The sequence below is a fragment of the Nomia melanderi genome, chromosome 11, assembly GCF_051020985.1.
Source record: "Nomia melanderi isolate GNS246 chromosome 11, iyNomMela1, whole genome shotgun sequence".
NCBI classification, from domain to species: Eukaryota; Metazoa; Arthropoda; class Insecta; order Hymenoptera; family Halictidae; genus Nomia; species Nomia melanderi.
The window spans coordinates 11412546-11439215 of record NC_135009.1 but is presented as its reverse complement, the minus strand read 5'-3'; the positions used below and the strand labels follow the sequence as shown (position 1 = coordinate 11439215).

At 37.5% G+C, this 26670-nt stretch overlaps 3 protein-coding genes and 1 non-coding gene across 14 annotated transcripts; 2 read left to right on the top strand and 2 right to left on the bottom strand.

The window, feature by feature from the left end:
- Nucleotides 1-77: 77 nt before the first annotated feature.
- dom (domino helicase) lies at nucleotides 78-22149 on the bottom strand. 7 transcript variants are annotated; one of them, XM_076372204.1, is made up of 33 exons: nucleotides 20673-20903; nucleotides 19281-19489; nucleotides 18477-19179; nucleotides 17990-18118; nucleotides 16884-17224; nucleotides 16478-16804; nucleotides 16024-16234; nucleotides 15728-15942; nucleotides 15497-15637; nucleotides 15339-15429; nucleotides 14921-15117; nucleotides 14733-14834; nucleotides 14182-14497; nucleotides 13924-14098; nucleotides 13669-13855; nucleotides 13278-13414; nucleotides 13005-13191; nucleotides 12591-12912; nucleotides 12426-12506; nucleotides 11875-12132; nucleotides 11274-11584; nucleotides 10891-11183; nucleotides 10436-10808; nucleotides 10155-10351; nucleotides 9957-10071; nucleotides 9524-9856; nucleotides 9216-9437; nucleotides 4277-4312; nucleotides 4034-4202; nucleotides 3464-3951; nucleotides 3095-3379; nucleotides 1787-3022; nucleotides 78-1716 (listed from the first exon to the last, which is right to left on the bottom strand). In XM_076372204.1, exons 2-33 carry the CDS (start codon nucleotides 19476-19478, stop codon nucleotides 1411-1413), a joined length of 8682 nt encoding a protein of 2893 aa, XP_076228319.1. In that variant the 5' UTR covers nucleotides 19479-19489; nucleotides 20673-20903; the 3' UTR covers nucleotides 78-1410. The 7 variants fall into 7 exon arrangements, with proteins under 7 accessions (XP_076228319.1, XP_076228314.1, XP_076228313.1 ...); XM_076372199.1 differs by lacking the exons at nucleotides 78-1716; nucleotides 1787-3022; nucleotides 3095-3379; ... (2 more) ...; nucleotides 4277-4312; nucleotides 20673-20903 and adding an exon at nucleotides 22000-22149 and having other exon boundaries at nucleotides 5193-9437; XM_076372198.1 differs by lacking the exons at nucleotides 78-1716; nucleotides 1787-3022; nucleotides 3095-3379; ... (1 more) ...; nucleotides 4034-4202; nucleotides 4277-4312 and having other exon boundaries at nucleotides 5193-9437; nucleotides 20673-20908.
- LOC116430701 (small nucleolar RNA snoR639/H1) lies at nucleotides 16303-16437 on the bottom strand. The gene has a single exon (XR_004235754.2). It is a non-coding gene; the product is annotated as a small nucleolar RNA snoR639/H1 (small nucleolar RNA).
- Nucleotides 20717-24066, top strand: Rad51D (Rad51 recombinase D). 5 transcript variants are annotated; one of them, XM_031985076.2, is made up of 5 exons: nucleotides 20717-21096; nucleotides 22707-22880; nucleotides 22964-23076; nucleotides 23148-23358; nucleotides 23456-24066. In XM_031985076.2, the coding sequence occupies exons 1-5, from the start codon at nucleotides 20857-20859 to the stop codon at nucleotides 23954-23956; spliced, it is 1239 nt and encodes a 412-aa protein (XP_031840936.1). In that variant the 5' UTR covers nucleotides 20717-20856; the 3' UTR covers nucleotides 23957-24066. The 5 variants fall into 5 exon arrangements, with proteins under 5 accessions (XP_031840936.1, XP_031840939.1, XP_031840941.1 ...); XM_031985079.2 differs by lacking the exon at nucleotides 20717-21096 and adding an exon at nucleotides 21111-22043; XM_031985081.2 differs by lacking the exon at nucleotides 20717-21096 and adding an exon at nucleotides 21113-21963.
- A 108-nt stretch (nucleotides 24067-24174) lies between these two features.
- On the top strand, nucleotides 24175-26615 carry LOC116430640 (uncharacterized). Its single transcript, XM_031985082.2, has 2 exons — nucleotides 24175-24369; nucleotides 24888-26615. The coding sequence occupies exons 1-2, from the start codon at nucleotides 24287-24289 to the stop codon at nucleotides 25447-25449; spliced, it is 645 nt and encodes a 214-aa protein (XP_031840942.1). The 5' UTR covers nucleotides 24175-24286; the 3' UTR covers nucleotides 25450-26615.
- Nucleotides 26616-26670: the final 55 nt, after the last annotated feature.

Genomic DNA, 26670 nt, shown 5'->3' with positions numbered 1-26670 from the left:
TTTATCGATAATTTATATGAACTTTCCCTGTTTATGTACGTTTCGATTTGCGGTACAGATATACGAATTATCCACGATTATTTACGAGAAATTTTATTTTAGCGTCTATGTTACACGAATTATACATATTTATATATTATTATTATTATTATCATTATTATTATTGTTATTATTATTAATATTTATCATTAGTACAATCTTACACTGTTCGATAAAGATCCTAGTATAAACATCGCATTATCGAACGAAATTTTTTTATCTCTACAGGTAACTATAGATACAGTCATAGCATTATTCATCGTTTTTTCACTGTTCCAAGTGTATTGACATGTTAAGCGTATTTCTCGAGGCTAAATCGTTCCATACTAATATTTATATAATCCGAATGGGAAGTAAAATTGTCATTTCAGAGACGCTTTTTCTGTAAAATACTTAAACGCTTCATGTAAGATAACATAACAAAACTAAAACACGTATTCTTTATACGAAATCCCATCCTTTAGTATTCGAAAACTAGCATCGTAAAAATCTTATAAATTAGTCTGCGATTGATTCGTGTTTAATCAAGCTTTAATTTTCATAAAATTGTACAGTTCTTACTGCTTGAGGATTTCAGATAGTAAACTTCCTTCTCTAAAAAATATTACAACAGCTCGTCATTATTATACCTAACATTATTAAGAATTACACATCGTGTTACTTATATTATAAAACGTGTACCAAGAGACACACAATGTGCGTGTCACTCGCTTGCAACGATGCAAAAAAATTCATCGAACTTCTAACACATTCATTGAATTATCTCAAACAGTAAAAACACTCCAATTAATTGCAACAATGGCTACTTAATGTGTATTCGTTAATTATACGAAAAACTGCAGTACAAAAAGAGATCGGCAGATCAACTTTACGTAAACAGCTAACTTTATAACGACCTTACTACATAAATGTTATCTTGCGATTCACAAAACATAAAGATCAATAACAGTATAGTTGCAATTCATTATTATTAAACAAAATTCGGCCAGCAAATTTTAAAATACTAAAATAATAAAACCGGATCGCTTCTTCAATACTGATAAGATTACAAATTTATTCTCGGCAAATCCAATGAGTCACAAGTTTTCAGAAACAGAATATTACAGAATAAGACAGGTGTTTCTATTAACACAAGGGTTAAAAGAATTATTCTTTGCACGAATATCGTAGCCAATGTATTATTTAAACGAAAGACCTATTCAATGAATAATATCCAGATGACCGCAATCAACATGCTTTAATATCTTTTGGAATGTTATCACTATTTTGAGTGCCGTTAAACTGAACTTCTATGATGACGTTAGTTTGTCCAATCGAAGTGAACTTAAAGAAACAACACTGACTAATTCGAGTGACAATTATCAAGCATGTTCACTTCGGTTGAGCATCTTGTGTTTGAGGTTGCTGTTGCTGCTGCTGCTGCTGTACTTGTTGCGGATGAACAGAATGTGCAATGGTCTGCAATCTGACTTGACTAGGACCAGGACTACCTCTTGCTGTTGTGACAATAGGTTTTCCTTGAGCTGGAGCAGCTTGCCGCAATTGGGCGCTACTCGCAGTAACAACTTGAATTGTTTGCTTTAAAGCGGCCGAAGCGACTGGAATTACTCGTGTTTGTAACGGAGATTTTGCCAATACTACTTGACCTGGTTGAGAAACAGCTTGTCCCGTAGAAACCTGAAATTACCATTTCACGTGAAATATCTTCGAATATCAGGATAAATGAAAATAAATATATCATACATACATGCGTGAACTGTTGCATAGCCGAAGGTTGAACATGTTTCATCACTTGTATCTGTTGTACGGTCATTGTCGCAGGTAATGATTTCTGTTGTACAATAAGTTGTGTCTGAACTCCCGTTTTACTGGTAACTTGTGCCAATTGGGCCACTTTCTGCGCTGGCAATTTCCTTTGAGTGATAATTTGAGGATGAAGGGCTAGCTGACGGATTTGTTGAGGAGTCGCTGTACGTACACCAACATTCGCAGTTTTCACCAGAGTAGCGACCGGTGTTCCGCTGGCGGATGTTGCAGCTTGTTGAACTTGTAAGCCAGCGTGCGCGAATATTTGTGCCGGTGTGAGACCAGTTTGTGCAGGTACTTGTACCTGTGCCACTGCTTTTGCTTGCTGTTGTAACGCCTGTCGCTTGATCAAAGCAGCCATTTCGGTCTCCGATACCGTGCGCGCTACAGTTTGCTTTCCAACAGTCGCTTGGGTCACAGTACCAGCAGTTATACCTTGCTTCATTAATGTAGCTCTCTGTTGAGCAGCGGCAGCGGCAGAAACCGCTACCGACACTTTCTGACCACTCGCGGCTTGTGCTTGTAGCACCTTTAGTTGTTGTTGTCGCAAGAGAACTTGTTGCTGCCTGTAGTACTGCAACTGTGCAGCGGTTAGTGTTTTACTACCGGAAGCGGTCGCTATGGTGACACCAACGGTACCCTTCTGCGTGGTTGCAGGAGAACTCTGAGCAGCAGACACTAAACTTGCAGTAGCAATTCTTTGAGCTGCTTGAAGATTGCCTACGCTGACAACTGTTGGGGCTGTCCTAGCATCTTGCATGCTCAACGTTCCGCCTGGTCGTGTTTTAACTGTCGAAGCTGCGACTGTTGTACCGCATGTGGTAACATTTGTAGTCATCGTTGTAACCGTTTTCATGGTGGTCAACCCAGTCGATGCAACGGTAGTGACAACCTGAGTTAATTGATGTACTTGAGAACTCGCGGTACTGGATATAGTTTGCTGCGTTTGTTGTTGCTGTTGTTGTAGTTTAATCTGCTGCTGCTGTTGTTGCTGTTGCTGAACCTGTTGTTGCTGCTGCTGCTGCTGTTGAGCTTGTTGTTGTTGCTGCTGCTGCTGTTGTTGTTGCTGCTGCTGCTGCTGTTGTTGTTGCTGCTGCTGCTGTTGTTGCTGCTGCTGCTGTTGCTGTTGTTGTAGCAATCGAGCAGCTACTTGTTGTTGTTGTTCTGCTGTCAACACCTATACATAAAACAAAATGGTTAACCAAGTTACAATTTTGATAAATAAATTCAAACAGTTTATTATACTAACAGCGTGCTTAAGCTTCTCCTTCGCGATTCTATCCGCGCGTCTTGTTGCAACCTCGATGGGAGCTAGTGGATTATCATACTGAATACCACCTTCCGCTAACACAGCTGCATTTGTTGGATTCTTCATCAACGGATTAACCAATAATGGTTTGACAGTAGGTGTTCTCTTGTTGGATACAGATTTTATGGTATCGAACCTTTGACAGCACATCAACGTGAACGAATGATTTTTATCCTGTATATATAACTGAGACGTTTTCATAGGTCTGTTTGTTTTACTTTGTTGCTGAAAAGAAAAAAGGAAACGTATGAACACTGTCATCGAACATTCGTTTTACATGATAAGCATGATAAAAAGAACACGATGTACCTCGGCCGCTTGGGGCACCTTGTAAACACCTTTCTGTTTCTTTTGCTTCTTCGGCGTAGTGTCGTACAACAACTTCCCTTCTTCTCTCGGCACTATCATCGACTCGTACCTGCTTCTGCATTGCTTCGGAGATCTGTATATTCGCGAAGTGTTGTTAACTATATCGGCAACCAAATCCCAATTGGGCGTGTGACCAGGCGACAAAATCATTAGATTCAACGGCAGCCCTTGATAGATCTGAATGGCTTGAAGTAGAGCCCAGTCTTCGTGTATCATCCAGTCGAGGACATGTTCCTGGTCTGTAGATGATTTCGACATATGTGACGGTTTTATTCCTGGCAGCGGAATTGATGGACGAACCATTGCACGATGCTTGTGCAATTTCATATCGCGACGCATCTTCATGAGCGCCGGAGACGGCCGATCGAACAACGATCTCGGCGCGTAAACAGATTCCTCTTTATGACGCATTTTAACCGCTCTCCGCCCTGATAAAATACGATTGTAATTAATACACAAGTATCAGAAAAAGAAAAAACATTTTGATACACGTGTCGTTTAATGTATTACCATCGCGATCGTTGATTCCAGCGTCGGCTCTACTCCTCTTTTGTTCCTTTTTAATATAAATAGGTGGCAACTGAGCTTCGGACATAGGGGTGTTCTCATAAAGGAATCCCAGGGAGTAGTCGATGTAAACATCGTTATCTGTCGTCGGCGGCGTTGGTGGACACCACATCTGATAATTAAAGAAATTAGAGAAACCCGACTTCAAAAGGGAATGGAAAATTAAAGCATCATTTGTATACTAACCGGCATCTGTTCCATATTATCCTCCGACAACCATATCTGTAAGACATTAAAAGCACTACTATCAGATCTAATTCGAGGACTGTTAACAATATACATCCGCTGGGAAAGAAACAAAAAGTTTGCGAGAGACGAGCGTCATGTACACCGTGTGAAATTCCAAGTAATGACGAAGAACTTTATAAGAAACAAATGGTATCCTCTTCGTTGTTAACATTTCCGTAACTCTTCTTCTCGGGGGAAAGTTCGGACAAGAACGTAACGCTGAATGATCTATCGGGTCTTGAAGCACCTGGGAAAGTGTGTAGGAAAAAAGTGTACGGACGCTTTGCTCGTTCAAAGGCTCGTTCGTCTCTTTAAAAGCTTTCAAAATTACTCTCGTTTCGCGTCAGTATTCTCTTACATGAATTTCAAACGTTGTGCAAGACGCTCATGAATGTGCCTGCTTATACCTTGGCTGACTCCAAGTTTGGAATGGCAAAGGCAGTGTTTTGGTGCCATTTTCGAAATCATTTTTTTGGAGCTTTCTCTAATTGCATGCTACCCCGTCATCTAGATGTATCGTATAACAAATAAACAAACTTTTTTTTTTCTCTCTCTCTCTTTGTTCTTTTGATCTTTAATGTGCGGACATGTTAGCCTTGCCACACCAAACGTCGCGAGAATTTCCAATCGGATCCGACGATCTCGACGGTAGAGTTTGTATTTCGTGTATATAACCAAGCACACTGAGCAAAATTTGACACCAAAACGGAACTGAACCTTTGATCGAACAGACTTGGAAACGCACCAAGAAATAAGAGAACACATAGTAATCTTCGTAGCAAGGAATAGTTTTGTTTATTTCCTTCCTTGGACTCACTCGATCATACAAAATACAGGCACGCAACTTAAATATTACATTGGGGCATACCATTTAAACGAGTAACTCCTTAAGTCTAGCAATGTAATCAGGTCGTCACCTTGCGAGTTATGTAATATACAAGGCGTTACACGAGAGCAAAGTACGGCGCATTCACAGTTTCACTTGTTTTTTATTTTCTCGTTTCTCTGTTGTTTGTGTTACCTCCGAATCCGACCGCTTATCGTTCCAATTGCGAGTTCCTTCCCACTTACCGACGACGTTCGATCGTCGCACCACACGCGATCGCGTGGACAGCGATCGCTGATTCTCGCGGCGTCCCTAACAAGCTAAACTAAACGACAGAATTGTTTTGCATGGATCTGTATGAATCCTCGTTAACTATCACCTAATATGATACAGTCGAATGTGTCTGAACTCCCCTCTCTCTCTTTCTCTCTCTCTCCCTCTCTCGCTCCCTCTCTCTCTCCCTCTCTCTCACTCTCTCTCTTTCTCTCTCTCTCTTACCATCTTTCTCTCTCTGATCGTTTCTATCACCGAATGTATAAATTACAAATGTCGCTTAAAGACATTTACGCGAGAAACCTTTACAGAAGAGCACAAATTTACAAGGCTAAAAATATTACACGCGCGTGTACCCAGTACAACGAAAAGAAAAGGAAAAAAAAAGAACGTCTCACTTTTCTAAGTTTCTCGTTTTGCGCCTTCTCCTTCGATACGTTCCATAGATATTTACAGTGCGGGCTTGATGATTACATGAAGTTCGAGAAAAAAAAAAAAGAAAAAAAAAGTGACGAAAGAAACTAATGCGTATAAGTTGGATGATGCGTAATTAGGAATATTTATACAATCTTGCTGCTAAATCTTACAGCGGTATAGTTTCAGCGAGACTCAAGACACGGTGCCGCTGCTTATCTTTCCCAATTGCGTGGTTTGCGACGGCGGAGGAGAAGAAGGAGGCTGAGAACGAATCGATTTTTTGGTCGGCGGTGGGATCTGCTCCTCTTCCTCGTCCAGTGCCTCGACCATCTGCTGCGTCTCGTTTACTTTACCGGCGATCAGGGGCTTTGTGAACGACGTCAAACGGGTCCTCTTGATTTTCCTGCGCAATCTCTTCGACCCATCCGACGAGTCGTAATTGGGATCGTTGTCCAGATCGACCAGCGCGATCACCGTCGACTGCACGGGCAACGGAACCTTGTCCGCCTTGAGTTTCGAGCTCAACGGCGACCCAGCTTTGCTCACGGTCGATGCCTTCCCCGTTTTACTCGGAGTGTAAGTACCAGCCACGTTCGCGAGTACCGTGGAAGTGTTGTCCAAACCGGAGCCACACCATCCGTCTAATTTACAATTCGCGGTCGCGTCCGAGATCCTTAGAAGACAATTCTTCCCCGGCGAGTCCGACGCGGACAAGTCGGCGCTCTTCTTGTTCGCGTTCTTCGCGTCGGCGGAATTGGAATTGGACTTCGCGTGAACGGAACTCGAGGCTTTGTTGCTGTGATTGCTCCTGGTGTCCAAAGTAAGGATCGCCACTACCTTCGCCGTCCGCTGCGGCTTCTCGTTCATCTCCGTGAAGCCCGGATCCTCTTGTTTCGCCAAGTCCTCCGACGCGACGGCGTTCCCGTTCGAATCAGTGCCCAGACTGTCCGTTTTCGAAGGCAATTCCTGTGTCTTCGTGTCCGCGGATGGGTCCGTTTTCCGAATGTGCTTGCTTCCTCTGAGAGGACTCACGTGATTGGGGCTGGAGGACTTTCCCGAATTCACGGTGAAGTTCAAGCCCGACCGGGTGACTCTCGACACTTGCTCGAACGTGGGGACCGGTGTGTCCGGTCGCCGTTTTACGGTACTCGTATTTACAGGTGAGATCTCGTTGATCTTTTTAGGCTTGGCAGCGGTAGGGCTACAAGTGTCTTTCACCTCTGACGGTTTCATCGGTGGTATCGAGCTACTTCTTCGGAAATGAGTGGGGGGGCTTAGAAAACCATTGTCCAAAGACTTGGAACTTCGCGTGGTCGGTTTCTCGTATAAGGATGCGTTCTGCTCTTCGTTACGCACCAGGGAATTTATGTTAGACGAGGACCTGGTTACTGGTCTAGGAGATAACTTCGAGCATTCTGACAGTGGAATGTCTGGTTGTCTTCTATGGGCCGATTTCGAGGGACTGTTGCTGGGTGGAGGTGTCAAGGAGCGGCCAGCACTGGATCTCGTGATCCTACCCTGCTCCATGACAGGTCTTGGTGTGTCTGGTCTCCTTATCAATGCTATTCTACTAGACTCCCTTTTACTGGTATTTGAATGTTCGTTCTCTTGATTCTGCTTTGGTACATTCGATTCGGCGGAGCTCGTTTGACCATCCGTATCTCTGCTTTCAGGGATTTCTGTCGTGAGATTTATTTTCGCGCTCCTCGTGGTTACTCCGTAGGACACGGTTTCCGATTTACGAGACTTAAGCTTATTCTCTGGAGTCGGTTCCGAACTAGCCGAGTCGTCCGATTCAGAGATATCTGTAGAAAAATGGGCCTGTTTATTGTCGTCATTTCGCGCTGGCTTGGGACTTGTTTCTTCGTCACACGGTTTAGAACAGCTTTCTTCCTCTCCTCCTTCATTGCTACCGATATTCTGACTAGAGCTTGTTTCTATCACAGATGTGGACACGTTATCGTTTACGGACTCGTTCTTCGCGTCCGAGTTTGAACTTTCGTTCGTCTGTTCCTTCCTTGGTGACGCTTGCTCTACGTTCGTCTTCTCTGTTGGCTCGACAGGACGTTGCGACCTCCTGTCCATCTCCGTACTTTCATCCATGATACTACTTTTTTCTACATTCAATTGTTTCATTGTTAATTCTTCGCTCGGTTTACTAACAGTGATTACATTTTCTAAAAGGGAACGGGTTGTTTTGTCTGAAGCCGATTTCGCGGTGGATTCGTTCACCTCTTGAGGTACCACTTTGTGCTTTACGGGCGTACTCAATAAACTTTCAGACACGCTGATCTCTTCGGTTAGGTCAGAGTCGGATATCATTTTTAACGTACCCGACTCTACCGCGGAAGAACAAGAACTAGCAATTTGGGAAGTAAAATTGACATCGGGATCCTCAGCTTCTCCGCTCGAGCTTGCTTCGTTTACGTCGTCGCTTTGCTCCGCTCTCTCATGCATAGACCGTGTACATACCGGAGACACGTTACATTCACCCCGTGTTTCCTCGCTCTCAACTTTCGCGTCGATCTTATCGGACAAAGCCGAGACGTCAGGTGTTTCCTGCGAGCTGAATATCGAGTCATCCAACTGTACACACGCTTCCTCTTCCGAGGAGTCTAAACGTGAAACAGAATCAGATTCCTCTTTCACTACTGTGTCCTCCTTTTTGAATTTACTCTTAGGCGAAGTCACCGTGACACTAGCGCAATGGTTCGCAACCGTTTTACAATTTTCAACTGTCTCAGTTGAACCTTTGCTAGGTGAGAGTTTGCTGGTCACTTCAATACGCTTCAAATCCGACGACGATTCTTCTTTCATAATCGTAGCTTTCTGTTCGTCGTCAGACTTACTGGTAGCGTTCAGTTTTTTCGGACTCGAAGAGGACGGTGGCAAAGGTAACGCGAAACTTTCTTCTGCCTTCATTCTCATCTCCAACTCCCTCTGTTTCCGCAGATTACTCGCTCTGCCACGACACTTCGGCTTTATACCCGGCAGGATGGGACTCACGTCCAACGTCCACAGGTTTATCTTCACGTTCCCCCTGGATCTCGTCCGTGGACTATTTAGATCAAAATGGTTCTGACTGAATGATTTATTCGAACGGTTTTTACGCTTCGGATACCCCCCTCTGTCCGATTCGTTCGTCTCATCCTCTTCCTCGTCCTCGTCTCCTTGACTCTGACTTTCCGTGTGACTCGACTCCTCGTCGAGACTGTCTTCGACCACGTCTTCTTGAGACTCCGATTCCGATTCGGTGGTAGTCTCGCTTTCACTTTCCGACTCCTGAGCACTTTTACTGTTATTCCTACGCGACCTCCTCCTCCTCCTATTCGCCGGGAGTTTCTTACTGACTAACTTCTTAGAATTACTAGCATTATTAACCTGATTCTGCGCGTCCTCGCGTCCGAAAGTTAAGGGTTTCTCGTCGTCATCGGCCAACCTCATCCGCCTTTCTTCCTCCTCGCGTAAAGCTCGCAACCGATCCAGTTCCCACTCCTTCTTCTGCTCTTCCAGTTCACGTTCCGCCGCTGCGAGTTGCGCTGCGGAGAATGCGCCCTCTGACTCCTCAACGAACTTCATCGCGTAACGTTCTATGGGCGTCAGCTGAACGCAAAAAGTAATTATTTTAGTAAATCATTCGTTCAAAGGATCGTGTCTTTTCAAAGAGAACAGAAATAAACCGATCTTACCTGAGACACCAAGTTCTGTACTTCGAGTTCAGCTTTGCTGACTTGCACATCGTCCTTGTCCGCGTCATCCAAAGGTATGTTCTCATCGAACTCCGCTAAATCAGCGACAGCCTCCGCCTTGGCTGTTTTCGCTGCTTGGACGTCGAGATCTTCTTCAGCAGCAGCGAGAGCACTCTCCAATGCACCCATCGCCACTTTGTCATCGACACTCTGTCCCTGGCCATCCTTCTGTAGAAATTTGTCCCGATCTTTGTTCTGTTCCAGTACTTCCGCCATTCGAGTCGAAGCATCATTCTCCGTTTGGTCGATATTGAAAAGATCTTGAATAGTGGACTGTAAATATATCAGGTTAAATTGTATATATTCGACACATAAGAAATGCTTGCATTGTAATCTGAAACTATGAAAGTATAGTAATTTCTATGATACTTACGCTTTTAAAGTAAGCAGTCGTGAAATTGCCACCCTCGATAGCCAAGTCTCCAAGCAGTCTTTTCTGATTGGCCTTCTTTAGAATATTTTCTTCCACAGTCTTTTCACTTACTAACCTGAAATACGATATTATAAACATATTAATTACGTTGGAAATATATTTATAAATATACACACTCGTTTCTTTGTTTGTACAAACCTGTAGATATGTACATCTCGTGTCTGGCCTATTCTATGACACCTATCTTGTGCTTGGGCATCCATGGTCGGATTCCAATCGCTGTCATAAAATATAACAGTATCAGCGCCTGTAAGGTTCACGCCCACACCTCCAGATCTTGTTGACAAAATGAAACAGAATATTCGTTTGTCGCCGTTGAATCTCTCCATCAGAACCTGTGTTTTTAGGAATGAAAAGACGCCAAGTTTTAAAGAATTGTAAAACAATGAACGATGACATTCGTAACGAGCCATTAATACCTGTCTTTGATCCACCCTGGTGGTACCGTCTAAACGCAAATATATATGTCCATGGAAATTAAGGAAAGCTTCTAACACGTCCAACATTCTCGTCATTTGTGTAAAAATTAAAACTCTATGGTTCCCTGTCTTGAGCTTCCTGAGAAGTTGATCCAAGGATTGTAATTTCCCACAGTCATACTGTATCAGTCGAGGATCCGGAAACTGAGTCATCATTGCACTAGCTACTGGATGGAACGATGCGAATTTAGGTGACAGTTGACGCTGCAACTCCATTTGCATACGTCTCTGACCAAACAATTTATGTGGAGGTGGATGAGACACGTGAAAACGTGGCGTGGGTGCGCACACAGCAGGAACATGAACAACAAACCTGCAATAACAAATGACATGTTGCAGAATACGAACAAAGAATTTATGAAAATGACTTTTAATTCATACAATTGTGAACGTACCTCTCAAAAACTTCCTTAAGCTCTTCTACAATTTGTTCTGTACTTTTGATCGCTTCTGCGAGTGCCTCCGTGCGAGAAAAGAATTGTCTCCGTGTACGAGCGTTGTCTTTAGCGGTTGCGCAATGAACCCAACCGTTATGCCATCGACACGCTGTAGACGGTTTACCGATTCTTAACGCCATGAACAAATCTTCGCCGTACAAAGGACATGCTGCGCATCTTCTTTCATTTATATTCGAGAGAAGACGGAGTTTCGCTTGTCGCCGTTGCTTTCGCTCTTCTTCTAACTGCGGCTGTAAGAATATATTTCGTTCATGCATGAATGCAAAATACACGAAACACTGATAGACAAGATGAAATGAATTGGTTTGACTAATAATTACCAAATAAAATTCGGATTTTGGACGTTCCTTCGTTTGTGCCTTTTCAGATTCCTTTTGTGCGTGTCTGGTGACAATACCACAGCGAATTGATTGCTGTGGAGATTGCCCATTGCCAGCTGGTGTCTGTCCCTGAGAACCAGTCACATTTAATGGTGGTACTCTCATCACGGGTCTTCCAGCAGTTCCACTCGATGTTGTTACTACACTTCCTACAACTTTGTTCACTGTAGCTGCCGAAGTAGATATGCCCATCAAAGATTTCGATAAAACCGTTAAGCGTTGTCCACTCGGTGTCACTACTGGAAACGAAACTGCAGAAACAAAATCATGTTAAATATACAGTCGCACCTATCCGATAGAAATTTAGGCAGTACTTTTATTTTCCATAATTTAAGGTCACCGTGGAAACTTTCCTTCACAAACATAAGGAATACATTATTTATGATGATCATGCATTGTTCATTAAGGTATCGGTTTAAAAAAAACACCCACTTAAATGATGTGCATAAATGAAATGAAGATGGATGTGGTGCACATTGCCTGAATTATGAATCACAAATGGGCGGGGGGTCAGTGGGATACGAGCATTCATGGGACAAACCTGTGTTAGTGTTTTGCTGATTCGAAGTCAGAATGATATGTCTACCAGTAGATGTTTGAACCAGCTGTGCAAAACTAGGCACTGCTATTCTTTGGACGGAATCACCTTGTTTAACTGTGACTGTCTGCGTTGTTAGTCGTTGCAATCCATCTTTGATATTCGCATTCCCTACTGTGATCCTCTGTGCATTCGTTGCTGCTGTACTTGGTGTCACTGTTGTACTTTGTGGGTTATGTGCTAGTGTTCCAACAGGGATGGCTATTTCCGAAGCAAACACAACAAATGTTTTACACAAACAGTGGCTTAACGAAAGCTACAATATAATTCAATTTAAGTTCTTGTTAATGTGTTCTCAAATCTAGAATGCTTATAACACGGGAGAATTATAAACAAGCTGGCATGAGACCGATTTCTTTAGCACCACTGCAAAAGTGATTACACCGCGACGATTGTTGAGTGCAACCACTGATCGATGATGCACAGGGACCAAGATTTAGAAATTAAATGTAACATATACGCGTGTACGAAATCAAATAGACAGCAGGTATTACCTTTCACGCTACCCTGATGCTGTACCAACTGCACCGAGTACCCCTGTAATTGTTGACCACCCGATACCCTTAAAGTAACACCTGTAAATAAAGATGAAATAATTATAAAGTCATGAGAAATCGATCGCAACAACTTGAATGTGTTTACAGTTGATTTTAACTTGCCTTGTCCTGCAGTGCTTTGATTATTTAATGTTTTTATTAAGGGGGATGTTCCGACGCGTGTAGTAGGTAAGATTCCAGCTAAATTTTTCAACTTCGTTTGAGTCTGTTGTTGTGGTGTGGATGGCGGTTTCGCTTGATTAGAGAGTCTAACGTTAATTTTTATTTTTCCAGGTAGACATCTTGGAGGTGGATCTGGTTGACTGTCTATTTCTTCTATAAGCTTCCGCGGAGTTTGTAACCGCCTTACTCTATGTGCCACAAACGCAGTATGGGTTAACTCCAAATCGCACAAAAGAAGATTCATACTAGATAAGTCGATATGCTGCAAGATACATTTATACGTTACTTAAATTTTTTAGATCCTCGACGACTAATTGTTTGCAAAACAAATAAAAAAAAATATTAAATGTATACCTTAAATGGATCGTAATCAAGAACACTCCATACCAAAGAAGCTGTAATAAATTCTATAGCTTCCATTTGAAACGGCGACACTGTTGGTCTCACTTCAAACAAATTTGGATGGTTACACACTTTACGTAACTGCATTAATACATTGATGACGCTCAGTAGATTACCGCTAGCCAAAGTCTCTTTTGTCCTTTCAAATAGAACGAACAATTAAATAAATTGATGTTAAAGATCCTGAAATTAAAATAGCAACCTAGAAACATTTTTAACGCTTACTTTGCTCTCGACATGAAATCATCATATAGATATCGCTGTCGTTTCGACAATCGGCACATAACAACGTGTTCATATTTTTTAGGCAATTGTTTTTCTACTTCTGTTTTTAATCTTCGCAGTAAAAACGGTCGTAATACCTGAAAGGAACGAATTCTCACGTAAATAACACAGATAAAAATCATTTTTAAAGAAGTAGTATTAGTAAAATTGTTTCTCCAGACAGGATTCGTATGTCATACCAGATTTTCCCTGACACGCGAGTTTTAATAGAGAATTTAATATCTCGCTAAATTTACAAAACAGAGATGCAATACAGAATTATATCTCTGGGTCGGTAGCGAGTAGTAAAATATTTCACAAATATAGATACGATGGCAGATTACGTACAGACCTTGTGCAGACGACGAATAATGTTTTCATTGTATTCGCTGTTCCCTTCTATCATTCCTGTAACAGGATTACTGAACCATTCTTTGAATTCTCTATGCGATTGAAATACATTAGGCATTAAAAAATGCATGAGAGACCATAGTTCCATAAGATTATTTTGAAGAGGCGTGCCGGTAAGCAGTAGTCGTCTGCAAAAAGAAAAGTTATATAAAATGCATTGCAACATGATTCTTTAATATATATCTCAAGTATTTACCGTTGCGTCTGAAAATTTAATAACAGTTGCCATCTTTGCGACTTGAAGTTTTTAATATTTTGAGCTTCGTCCAATATAAGATATTTCCACTTTTTCCTTCTGAAGCTTTGATGATCTTGAATAACTAATTTGTATGATGTTATACAGATGTGAAAAGCATTGGGTTTTGTCCATCCTATCACAAAGAGAAATATGGAACGTTACAGACACTGTTTCTTAGATTTCTTTTTGTTTTTCTTCAAAGCTTCAAACTATTACCTGTCCTTTTTTGTTTTCTTTCTTTCTGCGTTCCATAGTACGTTAAAATCTTAAACCCCGGACACCATTTTTTGCACTCCATTTCCCAATTAAGCATTACAGAAGTTGGTACTATTATAAGATGCGGACCCCAGTTACCTTTCTCGCACGCTAAATGTGCAAGCAAGGCGATCGTTTGAATCGTTTTACCCAAACCCATTTCGTCTGCCAAAATTCCATTCAGTTTTCGATCATACATCGTAACAAGCCAATCCAATCCTATATGTTGATATTCCCGAAGAAGATGTTTCAAAAGGAACGGAATTTTAGTTACAACCTGAAATGCGGTTCATGTTCTTAAGAAGTTCAGAAACAATTTTAGTTAATATAATATGTAAATATTGTCGTAATAATCTTTGGAAAATAAATTAAAAATTTAATTTATTTATGAATTCGACTATCACTTTACTCTGCCTTTCATAAATGATCATGTGTAAATTACTATCACATAACCTTGGATTGAAAGGCCTTCTCTATACTTTATTAAGTAAATACTATTCAAGATAACTTACACTAGTGGTGAGTAAAGTATTTCCTTTTGGTTGAATACTTTCTGCTAACGCAGCTACATTATCCATTTCATCGTGAGCATCTGAGTGATCCATTTCTGCCGTCTTTAAGATATCACAAGTGCGTTAAAACATTTCTTTACTAAATACTAGATAAATAAAGTTAGTAGTCAAAGGTATTGTTCTTTTACCTTCTCATCTGTAGATTTTTCCATAGATATATCTTCCAAGAGAGATTTCAATCCAACATCAGCTTCGTTATCACTTTGTGCTTGAGACTCTTGTTCGCCGACTTCGTTATCGCTTTCTTCACTTTCATTTTCACTACTAATCGACTCCTCGTCGTTCTCTTGACCTTCCTCTTCCTTTGTGCTTTCTTTATCCGAATCTGAATAAGAAATTGTGCATTAGTTTCGTTATTAGTAACGATACTTATTAATTAAATCAAATACATCGAATATCTCAGACAAATGCCTCAAATTACATCAAGAAGTGAGGATCAAGAAATGAAAACCATAACTTGAACCATCAGGAATGGTAAATTATCATCACTGAAGTATTGATATTATAGGGAATAAGATATGATTGTAACAAATGTTTGTTGCATACCTTGACCAGGTTCTTGGTCAACATCCATCGGAGCATCTGACACGTTACCATATTTAGCCATAAGTTCATCGATAGACATTTCATTTTCAGCCTAAAAGAGTTAGAATTATATACTGAAGACTTATCACTTCCTTTATCACATGAAAAAATATATGTACTTTGAGATCGTCCAATTCTTGTTTGTAATCCGTATTTTCTTCCAATTTTTCCTGTTCCATTATAGTTTCTTCTTCATCCGAAGATTCATCCGATGCCGCAACAAAGTCGGTATCACCGTCCGCGACCTTTTCATCATTGGCCTATTTTAATCAATGCAAAATTAAATCATTAGCGCCTACTCTAGATATAATTAAAACTCCAATTCTATAGCAGTAATTTTATAAACATACTTCCTCCGCAATTTCTTTTGAAGGCGATACATTTTTATTTCTATCTTCTAAATAATCAGGTGGCAAATCTTTCAAAAGATCTTCCAGTGGGATTTCGGATTCTCTTTTTAATAATTCAACCTCTTCTTTGTGGTTTGTTACAGACTTTAATTCCTCTTCTGCCTTGGCTATGGTTTCTTCATCATCATCTGAACTTTGATTTGGTTGAAAATCCTCTGCATAAAACAAACAGTGTAATTGTTATATGTAATTATCATCGGAATAATGTAATAAGCGATCTAATTTAGTTAACTTACCGTCAGAATGAGATTTCCCAGGCGGAACTGGAGAAGATATTCGAGAACTATTTATGGAGGCCGGTATACTTTGAGAACCATCGGTTTTATTAAGTCCTTCTGTTAACCATGTTGAATATTTTTCTGTTTGCCCAACAATAAAATTTAAATGTTGATCTAGTGCCTGTTTTCTTTTTTCTTCGAGCCTTGTTTGTTGTTTATACTCCACCAACTTGAGAAAAAAGAAGACAATTTGGTAATCAGTGTACAAGAGAAATATTTTGAAGACTATAAAATAAATGTCCTGTATTACTTCTTTGATTGTATCCATAGAGATGATACAACCATACACAATAATCAGACTTTGCTGTTCCCACAACGAGCACACAGGTTCAATTTGAATACATCGAAACTGTCGGCTTAATAGTGTGGGGTCAATCAGAAATGTGTATATTTATAAGCAAAAAATCCTCACCTTTTCCACATTTGTCCAGAAGGTTTTGATTTCCTTAGCTATAAAACTAGCAATCTTCTTTAGCCTAAGTTCTTGCGATTTTTCGGCTTTCTGTGCTTGGATTGCTTTTTCTTGGAAGTATTTCTGAACCATGCGCGCGCATTTCTTTGCCGCAGCTTTCTTCCACTTCCGTTCTTGAGCAAAATCAGCAGCCAACCAAACCATTTCTTCTAACAAGTAATCCCAATGAGCCTTTGTGCGAGGTGGTTCTTGTACTTTAGGCAATCTTCTCTCCGACCATAATCCTTCGCGTTGCAACTCGGCAATCCTTTGCATAACATATGCTTCCTAGCAACGATATCAATGTATTAATTAATGAGTTAATTAATAATTAAATGATTAAATAGCTGTACGAAACTCGACATACCTGTTTAGCCTTTTCTACAATTTGTTCTTGATTATTTGTGATATCACATGTTGTTGAATTAGAGGCAGGTAATTTAACAATTTTTATAACTGGTTGAGAAGGAGTAGTAGTTGTAGTAGTAGCAGTAGGCGCAGTAGACGTTTTCGCTGCTGTAGTACTAATAGTCGCAGTGGGAGTAGCGGTAGGAATAGGAGTAGAAGTAACAGTTATAGTTGAAGTAGTAGTGGTAGTAGTTGTCGTAACTGATGTAGTTGTTGTAGATATTTTGTCTGCAACTGGACCCGTTGCTGCTGTTGTAGTTGGTATTGGTTTTGGTGAATTCGGAACTACTGGTGCATTGCCTGTAATGACGAAGGAAGATTACTTTATATATGTATGAATATCACTACCAGGAAGTCTGGCTGAAAAGTTTTAGAATGTATCAATAAATCATATGTATCAACAGCGCCCTTAGGCCGAGAAGCATACTGCTGATCAACCTTACAAATGCTGCGAATTAATATCCCCACATAGAGTGGACTGTATTAAGATACGTAAACTTGACACAGCCGTCTTTTGTGGGATCGAACAACAAATACACTACAATATTAGCAAGGACAGTACCACAATGCATACATTATTAACTGAAAGGTGGGCTTAATGTAAACAATAAATAACTTTGTCAAAGTAATAACCACTATGAGAATGAATTATGGGATATTTATGATTAAGGAATGTAAGCTAAGAGACAAAATAAGAACATTTTTCGTAAAAAAAAGTTTTCAATAATAATACTTTGTACTTCAATAAGCAACATGCACATTTATTTAACTATTCAAAATATTCGCTATATTATTTGATTAAATTTTCAACCAATTTTTCTTTTACTAATGTAAGTGGTATCTAATACATTTGTTAAGAAAACGGTTCTATTGAAATATTGAAACCTTTTAATTAATTGCTTATATTTTTTAAAATTTGATTGCTTCTTTAGCACTCAAAAAACAGTAAATAAAAGTTGTAATCATATAATGATTAAAAAAGTTGTACTCAAATGCGAATATATAAATAATTGCAAATAATAATTAATGAATCTAAACATCAAATGATAAGCCTACAGTAATCACCTATAATGAGCGTGGGTGCTAGAGTAGAAGTAGGTGGAGAGTGAACGGTGACTGGTGAAGACTGAATTGCAGCTCTGAAGGCAAACACCATGCCATGGCGGCCCCCTTGAGGCCTACCTGGTACATGTCCTATTATGCATACAATTATTCAATTGATATAAAATGTCTACTAAATTTTCTATTGTTTCCCATATTATCATGTATGCATTTACTAAAAACTTTGATATTATGGCTGTTATTTTCATAGATAGTGTGTAACAGTTTTGTACTTTTTTTTATGTTATATTTAACAATTCAGATGTGACTATTAATTACATGTTACTACTTTTTATAACGATAAATGTAATGGTGTGCCTCCTACTGTTTGGAGAAATAATTCATGCTATATATTAAATAGCACTGTCACATTAACTGTTAACTACTATTAAATGATTTTATAAATATTAATTAGTTAGTTACAAATGTATATACAAAGTTATGTACTTACCTTGTTGATTAAGTTGAGCTACTGCAGCAGGCAAAGTTGTAGACACTGCGACTGGTGTAACATTTATGCCAGAAATTTTTACTTCCGCACACTGATTTACAGGAACTACTGAAGAAACAGACGGTGTGACAGTTGGTATTAATGGAATTTCTGATATTGCTGGCAGTGGCACTGTTAAATCTTCGTCGTCATCGTCTGGATCTAATCTATGTTGCCGTAAAAAATGCAGGTATTGAGGTGTCGGTGGTCTCTTCCTCCAGGTTTGAAAATCCATCATATTGCCTCCAGCATGTAGGAAGAATAATTCTGATGCATTTTCAGCATATTTCTCCCTTATTGCACGCATCCTCTTCATTTTGTGTTCCATAATTCTCCTTTTATAACCCACTGCATCGTCGGTACACATAGTAGGTTTTTCTGTAGAATCTGCTAACTTCAACTTTTTTCTTGCTGGCGGTGATTGCATTGAAGCTTGAGATGTTGGAGCAACAAACATGTTGCCAATAGAAGTTCTAACAAGTTTTGGAGATGTTGCTAGAACAACTTTGGGTGAGTTCTGTCGAGATGGTGAGGGAAGAGGTGAACTACTTGCACCTGCAACTCCCACAGTACTTGCACGTGGTGGAGTACCGCTAATATTAACAAGTCTTGTAACACCAACTTGTTGAATATTAGAATTTGTTGTTGCATTGCTTGGTATAACCTATAACAAAATATATTTAAAAAAAAAAAAGTATTAAGAACAGGTTTATACAAAAGAAAATATGTATCTTGCAAAAAACTATAAATCTCAAATGTATATACCTGTGTAAGACCAGGAACCTGTGAAGTAATAACAAACTGTTGTCCAGCACCAGTAGTAAGGACATTGAGCCCCTGAGCTGTGGCAAGTACTTGCTGCAAACTAACAGTCTGTTGCGGTGCACCTCCACTGCTTCCCCCATTGTTTCCTCCACCCCCGTTAAGGGGTGGTAAAATAGGTGCAGTCTGCTTATCACTCATTACATATCACACTGTAATGTTAATTAAATAACACTCTCACAAATATAATCAAAATTTGTATGCAAATAATACTGTCTTGAAATATCAGTAACATGTAAAAACAATGTATTTTCATAAAAACTGTTTTAACCAAAATATGTATTTATTTCATAATTTAATTAACTAGCAAGTATTCAAAAAAGTAATTAAATCTATATTTAAAAAGTCAGTTGCATCTGCAATGTTAAAAAAAATATAATATGTTCACATATTTCACTCAAATTTCAAATATAAATGAATAAAATAAGTATTGACATGAGTACTTGCATTATTTACTTTCTACACGTCGAATTTTCATTGAAGATTATATGTTATACTTGCACATAGATTAGGTTAAAAAAATAAAATACATACAAAGATAAAGAACGAATAATTAAAAAAATTAAAAGAATTTATGACTAAGTGCGAGTTACAAGTCGTAAAAAATTATTTTAAAAATAGATTCGTTTGGCATATACATGATTATTTCACGATTTAAAAAAAGAAACATAAAAACATTGATTAAGAAAAGAAAACAAAATAAGAGAAAACATGAACTATAACTTCACTAATTATTAACAATACTTTATTTCTTAATTATTAAAGGTATGTAAACAATCCGTCGTACATTTTATATCCAAATATGCATATTTGATTGTTGTTCCAAGAAAGGTAATCCCAACGAGTCAAAATGAGAACGTTAATTGATTTGTGAAAAAAGCGCCGAAATCAAAATTTCTCCGTCGATCCAACTGATACACCGCATTGGAATTTATAAGACGTGCGTATTGCGCAGAAGAAAAAATACACTGAAAAATACTGCATCAGGAAGACAAAGAACTTCTCCACGATCGACTGCACGACGAAATGAGCGATGTCATTTAAAATATCACAAGATTGTGACGAATACGCGAAGGTCCGATATCAAGCATTCTGGGCGTTCAAGTTTTCTTATTAGAAAAATGTCATTTTATCTTGATACAATAACAATAACCGTCGCGTTATTATATCGATGAAACTTTCCGGCAATGAAAAACAGTGTTCCCGATATTTTAACGTGTATCGCTCCCCAGGAAAATATATTTTTCGCAATTGCGTCAGTGGAGCCTCGCGGCGATACAAAGGAAATTTTTCGTCCGCCATGTTGGCGTTGGTCCGATAGGAGGGCGGACTTACCATAATGTAATCACAAAATTCTGCGACGTAGGTGAGCCATCCACGAAAATAATTGTTACACCCGTGATCGACGAGCGTTAAATTGCAATTAGGTACCTCACGTAATGTACAGTGCATGAGCTATATCTAATATTTTACAGAACATTTTCGCTCGACTCGCTCAAGGACGCACACACTTCTAAACATGGCGACGGCTCCCGACAAAATTTCGACCGCGGCCAGACCGAGAGCTGCTTGCTACTTTACGTTTACACAAGCCACGGAGAGATGCCGCTCCGACTGGGCACCAATTCTACGATTGGCTGCTTGCGACCGGATACTTGGCAACGTGGCACTTAGAAACGTTCCTGATTGGTCACTAGTAAAAATATTAAAGGGACTGGTTTTCCGACCAACAAATCAAATCAGCAACTATTACTCCTTGGTACAGAATTCTTCTGCATTTCTTAAAATTCATTGCTACACAAATTTCCATATATGTACGTTCAAGCAGTATATACATATATCAGTAAAACATTATATATTACTTTAATAACTAAAATTTCAACCTCGAAAAACATTCTTTTCTAATTTAAAGCATTGTTTAATTTAATTGCTCACTAAAAAAAATTAACTAATATCAACCGCAGGATAAACATTTCTATGAAACTCGAAGCTGTGAGATTTAATAAGAGAAATTATTGTACGATCTTTACAACGGTTTCAAAACGTTTTCGCACAGCCGACAAATATGGACATACATTGGACGTAGTGTTACATCACTTTACATTTCTAGCAACAGACGTGGAGCCATTATCCGAATGTTTCGATTCAATTTATAAAGCAAACAAATTGATATCGTCAAAGCTATATATTCTCTTCACACTCTCTATCTCTCTCTATCTCTCTTTCTCTCTCTTTATATTTATATATATATATATAGTAACATACCACGTGCTTCGAAAATTTTACGATATACTCTTCTAACTTTAATCGCAAAATAGTATCATTTTGTTAATTATTTTCAAACAATGTTATTATTTAAAATTTTAAATATTCAGAAACAATTAGATCTACAAAGATCTTATGACTTACAACGTTAATACAATAAATCGGTGCTCAATAAAATTTTCACGTATAAAATAAATAACTTCTTACGACAAAAATTGATTTTTGCCAATAAATAATACCTGAGAATTTCAATAAAATTTCGTAATGAGCGCAACATGGTGTCGCGCTATAGATATGTACTTAAAACGCCACGTGCTAGCTTACGACACTACATGTGTTAACGTTCGAAGGTAGAAACCAGGTAAAGATAAAATAAGTAGAAGAAAGTTTTACTCACTTTTCGATGGACCTTTGTCTCAGATGTTTTCCGTGTCGACGTTTGTACGTATCTTTTTAGCCAAATTCGAACAAATTACTATACCGATATTGAACACAGGCGTGAAATTTTCTCATCGGACGTGTACGCAACACATTTTCGAACGCGATAACAAACTGTCTATTAGTTTCCCAAGGCAAAACTGTAATCGTATTTGTGATGGATCGCGACTGAATCATGATGAAAGAACAAACAGGAATTAATGTATTAGAATTTACAACACATGTTTTTTACTAATTCGAGATTCTACTATCCTTAACGAACTGTCCGCGTGTGATACGTACAATCGTAAGAATGACGCTGGGGTCATTTCGGTACTCAGCGCATCATCTTTTGGGTACCACTGCTATATTTACATTGATCTACGTAGTATGTGTGATAATGATTTAAAATTTTTATTTAAACAATAGAGAATGAATACTCTATTAATACTTGATTCCATTTTCTTTTTCGAATCGCCGTAATTTTTTGTTCGACAGCTTTAAAGCTAGATCGTATTTTCCTGAGAATTGGGTATATATGTATGTCACGTGAATTCAAATAAAAGTAGTGGGTTCGTTAATATTAATGTTCCGGAAGTTTGTATCGTAACAGTTTCTTGTTTAATTAATACTAGAAATATAAACATGAACGGAATATTAAGATGAAACTTTTTCTACATTTTGAAGGCGGCAATCGAAAGAGTTGTTTTCTTAAGTATGACGAAATTAAATTCAAATGTAGATTCGAAATTATCGGATGTTGTAATACAACAATTAGAACGTAGAAATATTACTACTGTTATCGAATTTATAGATGAAGATTTAGATAAGTTGGTGACATTCACTGGACTCTTACTGAAGGTAAATACGTTTCGTTTATTAAAAAATAATGATGAAAAATAAATATTTCAATTTAAATAATAAAATAAACGTTACACTGACAGGATATACTTAAAATTAAACAGAATATTATACAAAAGTATGGAGGTGTGGTGGAAAATGCTAGTAATTTGTATGATATAGAATTGAAGAACAGAATTCCTACTTATATATTAAGGTAATATTATTAACTTAATAACATAGTAAAAATTAAATGAAAATTTAATAATAATTAATTGAAATAATTAGTCTAGATAATTTACTGAAAGGTGGATTGTATCCAGGTCAAATATATGAAGTATGTGGTATATCCTCAAGTGGTAAAACACAATTATGTTTAACAATTGCAAGTAACATTGCTCTTGAGCATCATTGTTTTGTACGATATATTGACACAAAGAAAGATTTTTGTGGTTCACGTGTAGAAGAAATTCTGTTAAAAAGAAATAGCTCTAAACAGGTATTAATATATGTATATATGTTATGTTTATTTGATAAAACTTTCTAATTATAAAATGAGAATATAATAAAATAGATAATAAATATGTTAAATGTAGGTTACAGATGAAACCTTGGAACGCATTAAAGTATGTAGTGTAGAAAATTTGCATCGGTTGTTCAAGGTTTTACGTTGGCTAACAATTGCCTTAAAAGAGGAAAAAGAAGAATGTCGTACAAGAATTATAATCATTGATTCTTTAACAGCAATAATTTTTAAGTATTCTAATGATCATAAAATAACAAATGCACTGAATTATTTAGCCAATATATGTTATTTTATTGCTAATGAATTTCATTTATCAATTATCACAGTCAATTTAATTACTCAGTGGATTTCTTCTGATGAAACAGAATCAGTTAGTACAAATGTAAGGGAGAATCGCAGTGAGATAATACCAACATTGGGAAAGTATTGGGCAGGTGTACCTAGTACAAGATTATTAATAAACAAATTAGAACATGGAAACAGAAAGATTTCTGTATGGAAAAGTTTTCAATTAGAAACAGATATTTCATGCACATTACGTATAAGTAGCAGTGGTATGTTATGTACTTAATACTTAATAAATATACATTTAATGTTATTTGGTTTTTGAATTCTTTTTCATACAATCGGTGGATTAACATATATAAAAATATACCTTATCTGCATGTTTGAATAAATAAATTAATGTAATTAGAATATGTTTATCTTATTTTGAGTATCTGTACATCAACTTTATATTTGCCGGCAATTTCAAAAATTACAACACTGCTGTTCCTAACTTCCGGTGATTGTATGATTTGCAACGTTGCCATATTTTCATAGTGTGAACGATAGTATAACAGTTTATAATGGTTATATTAGATTAGTGTTAGAGAATAGTGTTAATTAATTGGTAAGAACGATGGCTTCCTTAGTTGCGGATTATGGAACTTCCTCAGGATCAGAAAGTAGTGATGATGATCTTTCGGAAAATGGCGATAACACGTAAGCTTGCAGCAATGTAGATTTGTATGCCTCCTTGTTTGTTTTCTTTCTTCGTTTAACCTTTCGCAATCCGTATTTATTTTACTTCTTAAAATGAATTTTTACATTCTTAATGCTATATCTTGCGTAAATGTACGTCGCTCGTGTTAGGCAGAAGAATTTGCCACGTCTATACTTGTAAAACAAATACTGTCCAGGATGTATTTACATTCATTTATATCTTACATTCCTCTGTTTCTAATGTCACACTATCTACGTTTATGATTTGATAGTTATTCTGTAGAGTTTCCCTTTCCATCTGTTATATTATGAAAATATTATGTGTATGTATATAGTTCAACCAGTGGACATAATGCATAACATTATTTTATACATGATTTTACAAAGATAACATTAATAATACAAGTATGTATTATTATCTTTTATGTCTGTATTAACATGAATGTATTAAGATGCAGTTGATGCTTACACGTAAGATTGAACTGGTTCTTTGTAATCTGATATTGCCTAACCCTTAGTTTTAAGGAGGAAGAAGAAGAAGAAGATGATGAAGATGAGGATGAAGAAAATTATGAAAATAACAAAGGATCATCGAACAAAACAGCTTCCAAAGAAAAACTTCCATTGCCAACACCTGATTTTAATGGCACACCCACCATGAAAACTTCAGTCTTCTCAAATCCATTCGTGGAAGCAGAAAAAGCAAAGAGTGCAATCCTTGAAAAACATGTAAAAATGACACCAACTTTGGATGACACGAAAATGATAAATGGTAGAAAAATTTGCTGGAACTATAGAAAGGGTAGATGCCGGTTTGGTCATAATTGTACTTTCGCACATGATTCTGATTTACATCGAACAGCAGCTGAATTGGAAGCAATTCGAGCACCACAAGAAACAATTATTTGTCAAACTCAGTATAATGGGCAAATTCCGATGAATGATGATGATGAGATAGATCAAGAAAATAATCAAATGAATAAGCGCAAGAAAAGGCCAGGTTTAAGTCAGTCCTTAATACCTAGTAAGAAAGTCTTAAAAATGTACAAAGCACAACAAGCTAAAGCTGTTACTAGATAAATTTTATTAAGTATTCAAATTATACTAGTATACAATCAACTGCATTGAAAGAGAATATTTTATGGTTTTCATGCTTTCCGATTCACAAGGGGAGTCAATGACAAAATGCATTGCTAATAAAGAACAACGGAACAATGAAAACTATACAAACAAAGAATCACAGTATAAAATTTTTATCTCTTTACGTATTAAAAGAAATAAAAAGAAGTAGACACTTCCAATAGAAGTTACATAAGGAATATGTCACAAGTTATTGCTACTTCAAAATCAATTAAAAGCAAACAAATTATTTAAATACTTGATATTAATAGGAAATTGTTTGTTATGTATATAAAAGTACATTTTACTTGTATAGTTAATACTTCCAGGGACCTGCATAAATATATTTCTATTTATATTTGACATCCCTAACTTGCCCATAAATAATGAAATATGTCTTCTATTTGCTTTTTTATTATGTACTTCAATATGCCTCTTCTTCCTTAGAAAGAGGCAGCCACAGGAAAGTTCTTTATATCAGAACTCAAAAATGTTTACAGGTAGAAGTATTATTCTGACGAAATATTCTACAAAATTCCACTAGATTTTTAAGAAGTTTTAGACCATGTTTAATGTACAGAGCAAATCGTCGCTTTATGTGCTATATGTAAGAGAAGGAATATATGAATTATGTACAATATTGTTAACATTTTCTTCTGATAAAGGTGGTTAATACAGTATCTACATTAGGTACTAACAGTAATTTAGATTAATCAAGGTATACCAAAAACAACAATTACGCTTCCAGTATTTGTTATATCTTTCTACATAATGTTACAAAATATAAAACAGGGCTTCTATAATTCCATGCTAACATGCATATATGATTGTTAATCCTGCATTTTTGGTGTTGAAAATCATATTTTTTTCTTTATGTGCTCTCCGATCACCAAAATGTTTTTAATAAGAGAAGCCTCATTTATTACAATAAAACATGATTTATTCAGTTTAGACGCATTCGACTTCATACTTATGCAAGAACATAAGTTTGATACTATTCTAAAGAATGTTTATGCATTCAAGAAAATTTATATGTAGCTGTAAGTTTTCTTTCTCATTTTGTACAATTGTAAAATTATAAAGAAAAGTTTCTGAAAAATGGCAATAAATGTGCAGTGACCAACAAACTATTAAACTGTATTCTTCTCCCTAGTCAAACCATATAAAAATGCGTTAAATCTT

What these genes read in the sequence shown, in the direction of transcription:
- Rad51D (XM_031985076.2), top strand. Translation starts at nt 20,857, where the DNA reads ATGGCGACGGCTCCCGACAAAATTTCGACCGCGGCCAGACCGAGAGCT. An exon ending in TCAGCAACTATTACTCCTTG is followed by an intron (nt 21,097 to 22,706) that starts GTACAGAATTCT and finishes TACATTTTGAAG; the next exon opens with GCGGCAATCGAAAGAGTTGT. An exon ending in AAAGAAATAGCTCTAAACAG is followed by an intron (nt 23,359 to 23,455) that starts GTATTAATATAT and finishes TGTTAAATGTAG; the next exon opens with GTTACAGATGAAACCTTGGA.
- dom (XM_076372199.1), bottom strand. Translation starts at nt 19,478, where the DNA reads ATGAGTGATAAGCAGACTGCACCTATTTTACCACCCCTTAACGGGGGT. An exon ending in TTGTAGAAAAGGCTAAACAG is followed by an intron (nt 16,805 to 16,883) that starts GTATGTCGAGTT and finishes TATCGTTGCTAG; the next exon opens with GAAGCATATGTTATGCAAAG. An exon ending in TACAGAACTTGGTGTCTCAG is followed by an intron (nt 9,438 to 9,523) that starts GTAAGATCGGTT and finishes TTTTGCGTTCAG; the next exon opens with CTGACGCCCATAGAACGTTA.
- LOC116430640 (XM_031985082.2), top strand. Translation starts at nt 24,287, where the DNA reads ATGGCTTCCTTAGTTGCGGATTATGGAACTTCCTCAGGATCAGAAAGT. An exon ending in TCGGAAAATGGCGATAACAC is followed by an intron (nt 24,370 to 24,887) that starts GTAAGCTTGCAG and finishes CCTAACCCTTAG; the next exon opens with TTTTAAGGAGGAAGAAGAAG.